Source organism: Balaenoptera physalus, assembly GCF_965194825.1.
Source record: "Balaenoptera physalus genome assembly, chromosome: 13".
Taxonomy (NCBI): domain Eukaryota; kingdom Metazoa; phylum Chordata; class Mammalia; order Artiodactyla; family Balaenopteridae; genus Balaenoptera; species Balaenoptera physalus.
The window spans coordinates 107703229-107716652 of NC_138892.1; the positions used below are offsets into that span (position 1 = coordinate 107703229).

The 13424-nt window shown below is 55.7% G+C and overlaps 1 protein-coding gene across 1 annotated transcript; it reads right to left on the reverse strand.

The window, feature by feature from the left end:
• Positions 1-563: 563 nt before the first annotated feature.
• Positions 564-13222, reverse strand: HDHD5 (haloacid dehalogenase like hydrolase domain containing 5). The gene is made up of 8 exons (XM_082420860.1): positions 13066-13222; positions 8424-8627; positions 7438-7550; positions 6562-6655; positions 5379-5412; positions 3495-3669; positions 1581-1769; positions 564-1208 (listed from the first exon to the last, which is right to left on the reverse strand). Exons 1-8 carry the CDS (start codon positions 13171-13173, stop codon positions 923-925), a joined length of 1203 nt encoding a protein of 400 aa, XP_082276986.1. The 5' UTR covers positions 13174-13222; the 3' UTR covers positions 564-922.
• Positions 13223-13424: the final 202 nt, after the last annotated feature.

The window sequence follows — 13424 nt, forward strand, 5'->3', positions numbered from 1 at the left end:
AACCTCCCATCTGACTGGGCCTGTGGGGTAGAGCGGTGGGGAGGCTGCCGGGGGCGTCGGGGGCTGGAGGGGCCCGGCCCGGGCGGCTCTGCAGGTGAGGCCGGGCTGCACGCGGGGAGGAGCTGCTGTCTGGGGCGCTGGGGTCGCAGGTGGGCTGGCCCAGGCCTGGCGCTCAAGGACAGGGCACACCTCGCCTCTCCCTGGAGCCCAGGTGCTGCCCAGGGACAAGGGTGTGCAGAAGGGAGGGAGCAGCCGGCCGGCGCTGCTGGAGTTAGACGGGCCGGCACCGACGGGTCTCACTGGACCACCGCGACAGGGAGGAGTACGAGACACACGGTTTCAGAGTCACCAGAGGAAAAGCTCCTCTTTCTTTCCACGTCAGGGAAGCGGCTAAGTCGACGGCAGGCCTCGGGGCTCGCGGCCCAGACTGGGGTGGGCTGGGGTCAGCATTCACAGGGCTGAAATGCCACCAGTGCCGGGGCCTCAAGGTCACCCACCCCGCCGGCCCACGAGCCTTCCCCCACAGGACTTTTTAGTGCATTCCAGATAGAGCTTCACAAGACACAGCAAAATTAATATTTATTACAATTATTTTAACTTAAAAAAATAAGTCCAAAGTCTCTGGGCAATAAGCTAAACCACCATAAAAAGTAGTGTCTGAGAGTGAGTTACCGCCCGTGCTGGCAGCGGGCAGAGGCGGGCACCTCCTCCTCTTCTGCAGAAGACCCCCCCGAGTGAGGACGAGCCTGGGGTCAGGCTGCCAGCACAGGCAGACAGGAACCAGCCTAGAAAAATCTGAGGCTGCTACCCAAATGCTACCCCGGGAACAATCGTGCGGCCCCGCCCAGGAGGAGCGAGAGTGTCACCGCGCTGGCGGGGAGGGGGGGGCAGGGGGCGGCCAGCGGGCCCACCTCCCTCCCTGCTACAGAGCCCAGCCCTCCTTGCCCAGGACCAGCCGCACGGCCTCGTGCATGTCGCTCACCACGTGGGCCGCCTGCAGGAGCCCCGGGCTGAAGCCAAGGTCCCGGTGCCCGTGGAACGGAGGCCCCTCGCCACCCAGGGCGGGAGCAACGGGGCCTGGGGCCTGGGGGCTGTACACGCCGGTGCACACCAGGATGGAGGTGCAGCTCCGGGCCTCCCCCTCCCGCCTCGTCTGCAGGTGCTGGTGGAACAGGTTGGCCCCATAGATGTCGGACATGGGGTTGTCACTGGGGAGAGAAGGCCCAGTTCAGTGCGCTGGTGGAGGTGCAGGGACGGCGGGGGGCGGCCCGCGGGTGACCACTGGGGAAGGGGGCACGTCTCCAGGGAAGGAGGGGCGGGGACACAGGGGCCGGGGGTGAGCACCAGGGGAGGGGGGCACGTCGCAGGGGGCGGAAGGGCGGGGACACAGGGGCCCGCGGGTGACCACTGGGGGAGGGGGGGGCGCGTCTCGAGGGACGGAGGAGCAGGGACACGGGGGCCCGCGGGTGACCACTGGGGGATGGGGGTGCGTCTTGGGGAACGGAGGGGCGGGGACACGGGGGTGAGCACCGGGGGAGGGGGGCACGTCGCGGGGGGCGGAGGAGGGGTGCAGGGCTCACCCCACGGCGTAGAGACTCCGGATCGGGGCCGCCCAGCCCCGCCGCGCCGCCTGCCTCGCGAGCAGGCCCTCTGCATACTGGTAGGTGAGGAGGCTGGGCTTGCCCATCAGGCCCGCGTAACACAGCTCTCTGCCCGTCACCTTCCGGTAAACGGCCTCCAGGCACAGCAGGAAGGTGCCGTGGCCGAATCTGCCAGAGGAAAAGCCGCGCTCGGTCCCCTCCCCAGGCCCCATGGCTCCGACATGCCCTGTGTGCCACCCTCTCGCGGTGGCACAGAGCACGGTGACAGGGCAAAGTGAATCACTTCTGGTGAGAGGCCGTCACACTTAGGATGTGCATTGATGGCCTGCGACTATCTGGCAACGTCTATTGAGCGCTGTCCCAGTGCTGTAGACGGCACATCACGTTCAACCCTTAGAAAAGCCCGATGAGATGGCGTTCATTCTCCTCACTGCACAGGTGAGAAAACTGAGGCCCAGAGATGGAGTAGCCTGCCCAAGGTGTGGAGCTGGAACCAGAGACCCAGCTTCAATTCTGCCTTGGACTTGGGCAGAATACTGGCTGGCATCCCACCTCACTCCTCGGTGCCAATTTCACTGAGCACACTGCCACCGAGTGTCAGAAAGCACCCTCCCTGCCCCCACTGCAGCTAAGTGTATGGGCAGTACTAAGCTACAGCCTAAGAGTCAATGAAATCGCAAGTGCTGGACTAACCTCCTGGAAAGTAGCCTGGAAACTGGGGAGGGGGTACTCTTCTCTACCCTCCCCGTACTCCCTCCTGCTGCCTGGAATGCTGACATGATGGCTGGAGATGAGGCAGCCCTTTTGGATTACATAGTAAAGGGCTAAGGTGCCTGTGTCCCTGATGGGTGGACTTTTTCACAATAACAAACTTCCATCTCGTTTAAGATTCTTTTCTTTTGGGTTTTCATCCCTTGCTGCTAAATCAAATCCTGTCGGATACTGTTCAGTATCTTGAAGTTACATTTCAGTGTCACTTATTTATATACTGAATTCTACTTTCAATTTTGAAATTATTGAATGAAAAAGTGATCTCAAATCTGCTTTATAAATAGTAATTTGCCTCCTGCCATTCAGTCCACAGCCTACATAACCAACCCCCTTCACCTAGTGTCAGCAAACCCGAACTCTAGGAAGAATGTTCCAGAAAAAATACCTGACCTCGAGCTGCAGAAATGCACTTGAGAGAGAACACGGTGATCCCCATCTCCTTGGGCTCAGTGTTGGGCCCTCAGGCCCTCAGTGACAGATCCACCACACAGCTCACTGGGAGGCAGGGCACGGGGAGAAACTCCAGACTTTGGCCTCGCAGACAAGAGCAGCCAAATAGCACCAGCAGCTGCCCTTCCAGGAAGGCAACCTGAGGGCCAGCAAAACGGCGGCCTGTGCTGTGCTCAGTGCCAGGGCAGACGGGGTGGGGGCCTGCCTGGAGCCTGAGGGCCTCTGAGGAAGTGACTGGTCCAGGGGCCTCGGAATCACTCCTACGCTCCCCTCCCCAACGTCTTATGGGCAGAAGGAAACCAAGAAGTGAAAGGGCCAGCGCCACAGGGTGAAGGCAGGGAGGGAAAGGCAGCTGGGTAACAGGAACTGGGCATCAGTTGGGTTCCACTAGCCAGAAAAAGCATGTCCTGTTAGACTCTAACGGGGCCAGGGGTTAAAGACCATCTCGATCCACCTTCCGTGCTCAGTAAGTGGTAGTTTTCGTTTATCAATCAGTATGTGAAGTGACCCTGGAGACCGCTCCCGGAGGCCAGGTTACCACGGCAACTCCAGGGCCTAGAGGAGGGGTCTGAGCCCAGAGCACTGGGGCGGCTCGAGGCACCGTCAGCAGGCCTGCCCAGGAGGCAGCTGGAGGCGGCCCCCAGGGCCAAGGCAGGGACCCCGCGTCCTCACCTGGGCATCTTGGCTTCGGCCATCCAGAGGAGGTCCGTGTTGCTGGCCAGGACAGGGAGGTGGGGATAGGGGGCCGTCGCCAGACCGGTGCCGGGGTTCCCGTCGCTGAGGAGGATGTCCATGACCAGCTGCAGGCTCGTCTCCCAGCGCACGGGCTCCCCAAGGAGGAGCACTCCTGCAGAGCGGGGGTGGGGTGAGCCGCGGTGCCGGGCGCGGAGGCCCTCGGGAGGCCTGGGCTGCACGGCCCCGCTGAGGGCATGGGTCCCAGGAGGAGCTCCCGAGGGCTCCTCAGTGTGTCCACCAGGATGTCCCGAGGGTCAGAAGCAGAGAAGCAGCAGCCCCTGCTGACCGACGCCCTGCCCAGCACCCCACCTGCCCGGCCACGTCCCCCAAGCCCCAGGGGTCACTTGGCCACATGGCGGGGAGACGGGGTCACAGGCCTGACGCTGCCCACGTCCCTCTGGGACTGTGGGCCAGTTCTCACCGTGTCTAAGCTTCCTCAGCTACATGAGGACAATGCCCACTACTGGGAGGAGGATAAAAACGCGACCTGGGGGGCTTCCCTGGTGGCGCAGTGGTTGAGAGTCCGCCTCCCAATGCAGGGGACACGGGTTCGAGCCCTGGTCTGGGAAGATCCCACATGCCGCGGAGCAACTGGGCCCGTGAGCCACAATTACTGAGCCTGCGCGTCTGGAGCCCGTGCTCCGCAACAAGAGAGGTGGCGATAATGAGAGGCCCGCGCACCGCGATGAAGAGTGGCCCCCGCTTGCCGCAACTAGAGAAAGCGCTCGCACAGAGGCGAAGACCCTACACAGCCATAAATTTAAAAAAATTAAAAAAAAATAAAAATAAAAAAAACCCGCGACCTGACAGAGCGCGGAAGCCACGCTGCACGCACGCTGCCAAGGCCAGCTTCAAGACCGGGGAGCTGGGCCAGACCGTGGCCCCAGCGGGCAGGCCACCCCCGGGAGATGTTTCCACTGTCGCAATGACTGACACTCCTGGGGAGGACCGGGAGAAGACTGGGATGCAAGAGGCTCAGGACAGTTCTGCAGAATCAAAACCTTCCCCACGTCTATTCATAGCTGACACTCACACAGGAGAACAACTTGCTTATAATTAACTGAACCTAAACATTAATTCCATTCCACACAAAGTATTTTTGGTAGACTTTTCATAAACACTGATTTTTCCAAAAATGCAACTATCATGTTAGTCAAGAGAAGACGTACTTTATTTTTTCAAAACTTTATCAAGAGTTATTCCAAGAGTTATACCAAGTTATACCAAGAGTTATTTGGAAAACCACATCACCAGTGACAACACTGCTCCTAATTGCTGAGTCACCAATGAAACACACCTGTAAACACACTGCATTTGTAGCTGTAACGTTCATGGGGATTCTACTTTTGGTATAATCATTTTGCTACTTAATTACGCCTTCGTGGATAATTACTACATATTGAAATGCAGATTACCTTACTAAAAACGTTTCCTTTTATTTCTCCCTATTACAATTAGGGCTTTACCATGAATTAATTAATTTTTAATATTTGTGTATAGGAAAGAATTCATTTAGGGTAGTAAAGGGGACATCACAATATTTTTGTTACCCAGGGAGAACTGGGTAATAGGGCTGAGAAACACTGGACCAGGTTACCTTAGGCACCTTTCCACACTTAGATTTTCTACACTTATGATTTTTCTGGAACAACAGGGCAAGTGACACGGGGAAGGAAAGATTAGCAGCTAATGTCTCAGAGGCAGTGACTGGCAGATCCGAGACCAGAGCCCAGGAGACCCAGTGCCCAACATCCCAGCCACACCGCCAGGCTGCAGGGCCTGCAGGGAGAGCCCGCCCACATCACGCAGGGACCTCATTACCTTCGATCGCAGGGAAGTCGTTCCTCGGGAGGGGCTGTGAGAGACAAAGAACAAGCCCGTCAATGCCACGGTCACCTTCCACGCCCGGTTTCCAAGGGGTGGGAGGAGAGACCCGTGCCTGACAGATGGAAGACCCTTCGGTCTAGCCCAGGCCGAGGAGAAACGGACAGGACAGAGGGCAGAGGTCCTCGGGGACAGGAGGAGAGCGCGCTCAGGCCGGCCACATCCCAGGCCGGCGGGCACCAAGTGTGTAGGGCAGCCAGGGGACGGCTGCTCAGCTGTCCTCCTCCAGCAAGGACAGGAGGTGAGAGTCTGGAATCAGGTGGCGGAGGACGAGGTGAGCCCAGGAAGGGACGGGAGCTTGACGTCACTCAGGAGGCAGGGCCATCACTGGACCACCGCCTGAGGGCCCGCTCCTTCTAGGAACAGCTCCCCTGCCCTCGGCTCTGCCAGTAACCAGCTGAGACCTGGGCCGAGCCGCGTCCCTGGGCAGGGGGCGGGGCTGTCTCTGTGCTGCTCTGAGAGCCATGCCAACTCTGGCGCCTGGTTCTGCACATAATGTGCGCAGCTCAAAGGCGGGGGAGCCCTCAGAAAGCTCGGGCGGGGACTAGAGCTACACAGACAAACAAATGCAGGCCTGTCTGTTTGTAACTGCGGTTCATCAAACTTTGACGTGCACTGACTTCGAACAGGCGGTGATAGGCACTCTGTGACAGACACAGAGTTCACGCAGGGAAGGGGAGGGCGAAGGGGCATCAGGAGACGGGTGGTCACACTAGAGGGTCAACGAGAGGCCCCGTGACCGCTGGTTGGAAAAGATAAGGTTCAAATATGAGCCAAACCCAAAGGAACCCGAGCAGACGCTCACAGCCGCCAGTGCTTTCACAGGAAGCCGCTTCCCACCAGGCCAGTCCTCTGTAAGGAGCTCCCGGACAGTAGAGCAGAGACTAACTTAACACTAGCGGTTCTCCAAGCGACTCTAGGAAAGCTGGTAAATCACAAAACTACCACCTGGAGGGGATACGAGGGCTCTGGAAAGAGAGGGGACAGCCCTGCTCACCACCCCCGACAACGTGTGTCTGGGAACAAAGGCCTCGGCCAGACGTGCCCTCCCCTCCGAGAAGGCAGCTCTGAGCGGGAGGGGCTGCAGGGTCAGCGGGGAGGCCCGAGCGTGTCCCATTACCGTGGTCTTGGGCCGCCGCTGCAGATCCACCATGTCCAGCACAGGGAAGGCCGCCCGCAGCTCGTCCACTGTGACCACGTGCTTGAAGCCCAGTCTGGAGGGAGGTCAGGAAGCAAAGCCACCCAGTGCCGGGGAGACGCCTTTAAAGTGAGGGACCCACCGCAGCCCACATCAACCCCACCTGCCCCGACCCCAGACAGAGCCCCGTGAGGCCAGCGCCGACCAGGAGCGCTGCAGGCAGGCGTGGGCGCAGGCGGTGGGGACACCCGGGGGCCTGGCCTACTCTGGGCACCGCCCGCGCAAAGGCACACAGGAAGCCCCCCAGCATCTGTGACACTCGGACCCATTCTGCTCTTTCCAGCCTCTGGTCACACGCCGTCCTAACCACTCCTGCACTCTTCCTGGTGTGTCACTCCGCCCCCTCAAGCAGGAGCCCTGATGAAGCACCGGCCGCGTGCTGCTCTGGCCCCTGAGCACGCGGCCACGCACAGGCGGTGCTCAGCTCCCTTGGGTTTGCGGGAGCAGCAGAGGAGCGAGCTGCTTCAGAGCAGGGACACATCCTCGCTGAGCACACGCCCGCGGCTGAGCTCCCTGCAGACGCGCACCGGGAGCCGTGGGTCCCAAACCGAACCACAGAACCGCCTGGGTTCTCAGACCCAGTGAGTCAGGCTCTGCAGGGAACGGGCAGGAATCTGCTCTGTGAGCTGCCCAGCAGGCCCCGAGGCGGTGGGCTGGCTTTCGGGAACCCCCCGGGCGCCAGGGCTGGCCACCCTGGGAGGTGGCCTCCCTCCCTCCCTCCCACGGGCGCCCAGAGCTCCTGACCCTGGTCCTTTCAGCCGGGCAAGGACAGCAGAGCAGGAAGCAGCAAAAGGATACGCTCGGGCATTTTCCACCAGGGGCCCCTGCCCAGACACCAGCATCCGCTTGTCGTGATGCTGCGAGAAGAGCTTCATTGGGCTGTGGGACAGTATCACCTGGTCGGGCTCCACCTGCAGGGCAGCCGAGAGATGGACAGCAGAGGACACGCATGTGAGGGCGGGAACAGGGAGCTGGCTCCCTGGCCCAGGAAGGATAAACCTGCCCAGAAGGAGGGTCCAACCCTTCCAGAACTGCCCCGACAGGTGTGAGGGGACCCGGACACCAGAGCCCGCAGGAGATGTGGCCACCATGGGCCCCACCGGCCCAGCTCCCAACACCCCGATTTCTCAGCCCGACTTGGGAACCACAGGGTTCGTGCATGAGCTCAGACCCGCCTCCACCTCTGACTATTTTCAGTTCTACGTAAAGACCTGGCTTTTCAGCATTTATGCTAATGGCAACTGCACGGCCCCACTGTCCAGACACCAGGGTAGGAACCGGTCTCCTCCCCAAGCAGTGTCTCCCAGCTGATCAGCATGGGATTTACTCTCTCGGTTCCAAAGGACTCCTTCCAAGAACCAAATCCACTGCCAACAAAGAACGTGTCAATGCGGGGACGGTGGGAGCCGCAGGTGGGTGGCGAGGGACAGAGCTCGTTGAGCTGTGTCATCTTACTTATGGGAAACGAGGGCTGTCACTTCAGAGTCCCACCTGGTGCACGGAGATTTAGAAACACATGACCCTGAGGCCAGGAGGAAAGATGGAAACGGCCAAGTCCACAGGTGGGACTCCTGTGCTCAACATGTACGTTTTCATAAGGGATGACCCGGCTGATGAGGCTGTGCCCTCTGAGTTTGGCCTTGAACTTCAAGTTATTTTTTCCAGCAGGAAGATGTGTACTGGGCTCATCCATATGGTCCCCCCACAGGGCAGGGGACACAGGGCTGGAGAGGGGGCTCCACGGGAAGCAGGTCCTCAGCCTCCTGTCTCCGGCTGCTCCTTACCTGGAAGCCCAGCAGGGCTGACAGCTCCTGGGCTTTGCTGCACTGTAAGATGTTCCCCGCGTTCGTGACAAAGACCACGGGCACCCGCAGCTGCCCCTGGGGGTCCACGAGCCTGCGGAAGGCCTCCCTCGCGGCGGGGATGACCTGGTGGCCCCGAACCAGCACCCCGTCAATGTCCAACAGGAACCCGAAGGTGGGAGGGCTCTGCACGGAGGGGAGACGAGAACGGCCCCTGAGTCGAGGCAGAGGGGACGGGGGAGCCTCATCCCCACCCTCGGGCCGGCCGGGGCCTCGAACGCAAGGTGAGGGCTTGGGGTTGCCGATAGGGCAAATCCATCTGCAACAAAGAATTAAGCCTTTTCAGGTATTTTTAAGCATATAACTATTTTGTTAAAGTTATTTTTACATAATTAATATAAAGGAATTTTTTAAATTGGAAAATAGAGAAATTCAGAAATAAGCCCAGCACTTTAAAACAACCGATCAGTATTTCCTTTCATCTCCTTTCTCTATTCTTACGTTTGTCACGTGGCTATGACTGCACCTTACATGTACAATTTTGCATCCTGTTTTTTTTGCTTGACATGAAGCATTTTTATCTGTTACAACAGCCTTCATAACCATCTTTTAGAATTTTGTTTTACCGTAACAACACAGAGTTTTTTAAAAAAACACCCAATTGCTACAGACGATATAGAAAAAAAATTAAGTTTCTTGCTTCCTCCTCCGCCCAGTACCATCCCCTCTTGTGTATTTTCCAGAAACTTTTCATGGATGGTTCTACTTTCTTACCTTTTAGCTAACACACAAATGGTACTATGTTGTGCTTTCTTTTCTGTCTTCCTTTTTCTCGTTGCTATCCCTTGGTTACCTTTCCATATCAATACACACAGACCTACCACCTACACATGTTTCTGGCTACATAATATCCTGAGTGAATACTCCGCTAACATTAGGTTTCCCCTATTTCAGACATTTAGGTTTTTCCACATTTCTGCTACTACAAATTATGCTATAAGGAACTCTTCATGCTTACTGATTTTTCCATATTATGGACTTTTCCTTAAGCTAGATTCTTTTTTTTTTTTTAATTTATTTATTTTTGGCTGCGTTGGGTCTTCGTTGCTGCGCGCGGGCTTTATCTAGTTGTGGTGAGCGGGGGCTACTCTTCGTGGTGGTGCATGGACTTCTCATTGCGGTGGCTTCTCTTGTCGTGGAGCACGGGCTCTAAGCGCGTGGGCTCAGTAGTTGTGGCTCGCGGGCTCTAGAGCGCAGGCTCAGTAGTTGTGGCGCACGGGCTTAGTTGCTCCGCGGCATGTGGGACCTTCCAGGACCAGGGCTCGAACCCATGTCCCCTGCATTGGCAGGTGGATTCTTAACCCCTGCGCCACCAGAGAAGCCCTTTTAAGCTAGATTCTTAAAAGCAAGAGTAATAAGCCAAAAAAGTGCAAACATTACAATGACATAATACCTACTGACAAGTTGTTTTCCAAAACAGTATCAACTCACATGGACCCTGTTAAGGATGGTCAAGGATGATTTTCACAGTATCAAAGACTCTGTCAAGTATCAAACATCTTGTTAATTTCAAAGTTAAAAAAAGTGATTATCTCCTCTCAATCTACATTTCTTGGATTTACAAAGTTGAACACTATTCTTTTTAAAAATTCATCCCATTTCTTACTTTATGAACTGTTAACATACAAGATGTTTTTCAGTTGTCAGAAAAATCCAACCTAACCTGTTTGTCATTTTCCTTTTGTTGGCGTCAGCTAAGTCAAGCCACTTTCATCGCACACACATTCTGCTTATGTTCAAAATACGCTTATTTTCCTAAAGGTACACACAGAAGAATTTAGGGTTCAAACGACAAGAAATCAGGGATTTGTTTTAAAATCTTAGCGCCACAAAAAAAAAAAAGTGTGGGGGGGAGATAAGCAAAGCAAGTGCGGCAAAATGTTAATAACTGCTGAATCTGGAAGATGGGTTTTAGAGTTCATAATATTGTTCTGAGATTTTTGACAATTACATAGTTAAAAAAAAGAAACAGGGGCTTCCCTGGTGGCACAGTGGTTAAGAATCCGCCTGCCAATGCAGGGGACACGGGTTCGAGCCCTGGTCCGGGAAGATCCCACATGCCACAGAGCAACTAAGCCTGTGCGCCACAACTACTCAGCCCACCTGCCTAGAGCCCGTGCTCCGCAAGAGAAGCCACTGCAATGAGAAGCCCGTGCACCGCAACGAAGAGTAGCCCCCGCTCACTGCAACTAGAGAAAGTCCGCGCGCAGCAACGAAGACCCAACGCAGCCAAAAATAAAAATAAAATAAAATAAATTTATTAAAAAATAAATAAATAAAATAAAATAAAATAAAACAGCTTGTTTGTGCTGATGGCTGCCGAAGTTAACCATACAGTTTTACTGGTCTTAGTGGCTATATCCTAAATAGTCACAAGATTTGCTCTCTTGGACATAAGAACCCACAGACCCTGCTACTTAGAACAAGAAAGTCTCAGGACAATTTAGCAATATCCCCGACGCTCCCGCATCTGTTGGACAATTTAGCAATATCCCCAACACTCCCGCATCTGTTCCTGTGCAGTGTGTAACCATGACCCCCAACCCCTCAGGTGAGTGCACACAGAGAACCAGGCACCCAACCACCTAGAAATGAAAGGCCCCCAGTAATTGTTAACAAACATGCCACATTCCTGTGAGATGTTAGCAAGAGGGGAAACAGGGGGAGGGGTGGTATGTGGGGCTTCTCTACACTTTCTGCTGAGCTTTCCTGAAAACCTAAAACTGCTCTAAAAAAATAACATCTATTAAATTTTTTTTTGAGTGACGGCACCTCGAGAAAAGGACATAGGGTTAGATATTTTTCTTTTCATTCTTCTTTTTTCTTTTCATTCTCTTCTGTATGTGTATTTTGATTTTTCTTCTTTCTCACTTCATGTTTTTTTTAACTAGTCCTGGGTATTACACCAGATCTTCTAATTAAAGTTCATATTTGTGGCAGTGATAAAATGTGTGGTTTTTTACTAAATATAAAATAAACAGAAAGGACCTACTGTATAGCACAGGGAACTATACTCAATGTCTTGCAATAACCTATAATGGAAAAGAATCTGAAAAAGAATATATATGTATAACTGAACCACTGTGCTCTATACCTGAAACTAACACAACACTGTAAATCAACTATACATGAATTTTAAAAAGTGCAGTCTTAGGAATTCCCTGGTGGTCCAGTGAATTAGAACTCGGTGCTTTCACTCCCAAGGGCCTGGGTTCAATCGCTGATTGGGGAACTAAGGTCCCACAAGACGCATGGCGTGGCCAAAAAATAAATAAAAATTAAAAAGTTAAAAAAAGGGTTTCCCTGGTGGCGCAGTGGTTGAGAATCTGCCTGCCAATGCAGGGAACACAGGTTCGAGCCCTGGTCTGGGAAGATCCCACATGCCGCGAAGCAACTGGGCCCGTGAGCCACAATTACTGAGCCTGCGTGTCTGGAGCCTGTGCTCCGCATCAAGAGAGGCCACGATAGTGAGAGGCCCGCGCACCACGATGAAGAGTGGCCCCCACTTGCCGCAACTACAGAAAGCCCTCGCACAGAAACGAAGACCCAACACAGCCATAAATAAATAAAATAAATAAATTAAAAAAAAAAAAAGAAGTGTGGTCTTAAGATTAGTTTTAAATGAAGTGACCACTAAGATGTTCCTTTGTGTTTTTGCTTCTTATCTGGAACTGGCTGGTGTGCTTCCAACAACAGCATCACAATTACCGTCCAGGACACTGTCCACTCCAACCAGCTCCATGTTTGTGAGAATTTACTACATGCGGTGACTGTGCAAAGTACTGCACCTACATCACACAAAGTACCCCAGGTACCCTCTAGCAAAAACACTGCAAGGTAAGGACTATCCCTGGTACACACACGGGGCAAGCCAGGCTTAGAAAGCTAAGTACTGTTGACCCTAGAACAACACAGGTTTAAACTGTGCCGATCCACTCACAGGCGGATTTTTTTCAATAAAGATACAGTCGGCCCTCGGTAACCGCGGGTTCCTCACATGTGGATTCAACCAACTGCTGATAGCAAACCTCACACACCACGGGGGTTGGTGGATCCGCGGGTGCCGGGTCCGCGGATGCAGGGTCGGCTGTGGGACTCGAGCACCCGCGGGTTTAGGGGTCCCCCGCGGACACCGAGGGGCAACGGCAATTTGCCGTAAGTCAAACAGGCAGTAAGCGGCCCGGGCAGGACTGATCCCTTAGCCGGTGCCGCATCCTTTCTTCCCTACTCCCACTCTCTCCACCGGGAAAGTCCGGAAAGTCAGGACCCGCGGGGCGGGGGCCGCAGTGTCCTCCTGGAGCACATCCCGGCCGACGAGTCACGGAGGCCCGCGTCCCCGCCCCCCGGTCGCCCCCGCGAGCAACGGGGTCACGTCTCGCCCCCGGGCTCTGTGGACAGAGCCCGGGGGAGCCAGGGACCCGCGCGGCGGGGCCCCAGGGGACGTGACGTCACCACACGCGGGCAGAGCGGGGGGAGTGACGTCCGGAGGCCGGACACCCTGCTCCGAGCCCGGCCCGCGAGGCCGCACAGCTTCCCGCCGCCGCCCCGCACCCTCCGCCCTCACCTGCGAGCCGCTCGCGAAACGGCGGCCCCCGAACCCCGCGGCCGCGCGCGTCGCCCGCCGCCACAGTCCGGGTGCCCACCGCGCCGCCGCCTCACCGAGGGCAGCCATGGGCCGCCTCCTGCGCGCACCGCGCACGCCTGACCGCCGCGCAGCCAATCAGGGGCCGGTGGCGCCCGGGGCACCTCGGGAGCTGTAGTGCCGCCTCCGTGTCTGGGGCGGGGCGTGGGGCATCTCGGGACCTGTGGTTCCGTCTCTGCGTTTTATCCGATAACTGAAAGTTTGTACTTTTATTTATTTATTTATTTATTTATTTATTTTTGGCTGTGTTGGGTCTTCGTTTCTGTGCGAGGGCTTTCTCT

Excerpts from the sequence above, each read along its gene's own strand:
- HDHD5 (XM_082420860.1), bottom strand. The coding sequence starts at position 13,173 with ATGGCTGCCCTCGGTGAGGCGGCGGCGCGGTGGGCACCCGGACTGTGG. Across the intron at positions 6,656-7,437 it reads CTGGTGGAAAATGCCCGAGC|ACTGGGCTTCAAGCACGTGG; the intron begins GTATCCTTTTGC and ends ACCTCCCTCCAG. Across the intron at positions 3,670-5,378 it reads CGACTTCCCTGCGATCGAAG|GAGTGCTCCTCCTTGGGGAG; the intron begins GTAATGAGGTCC and ends CCCGCTCTGCAG.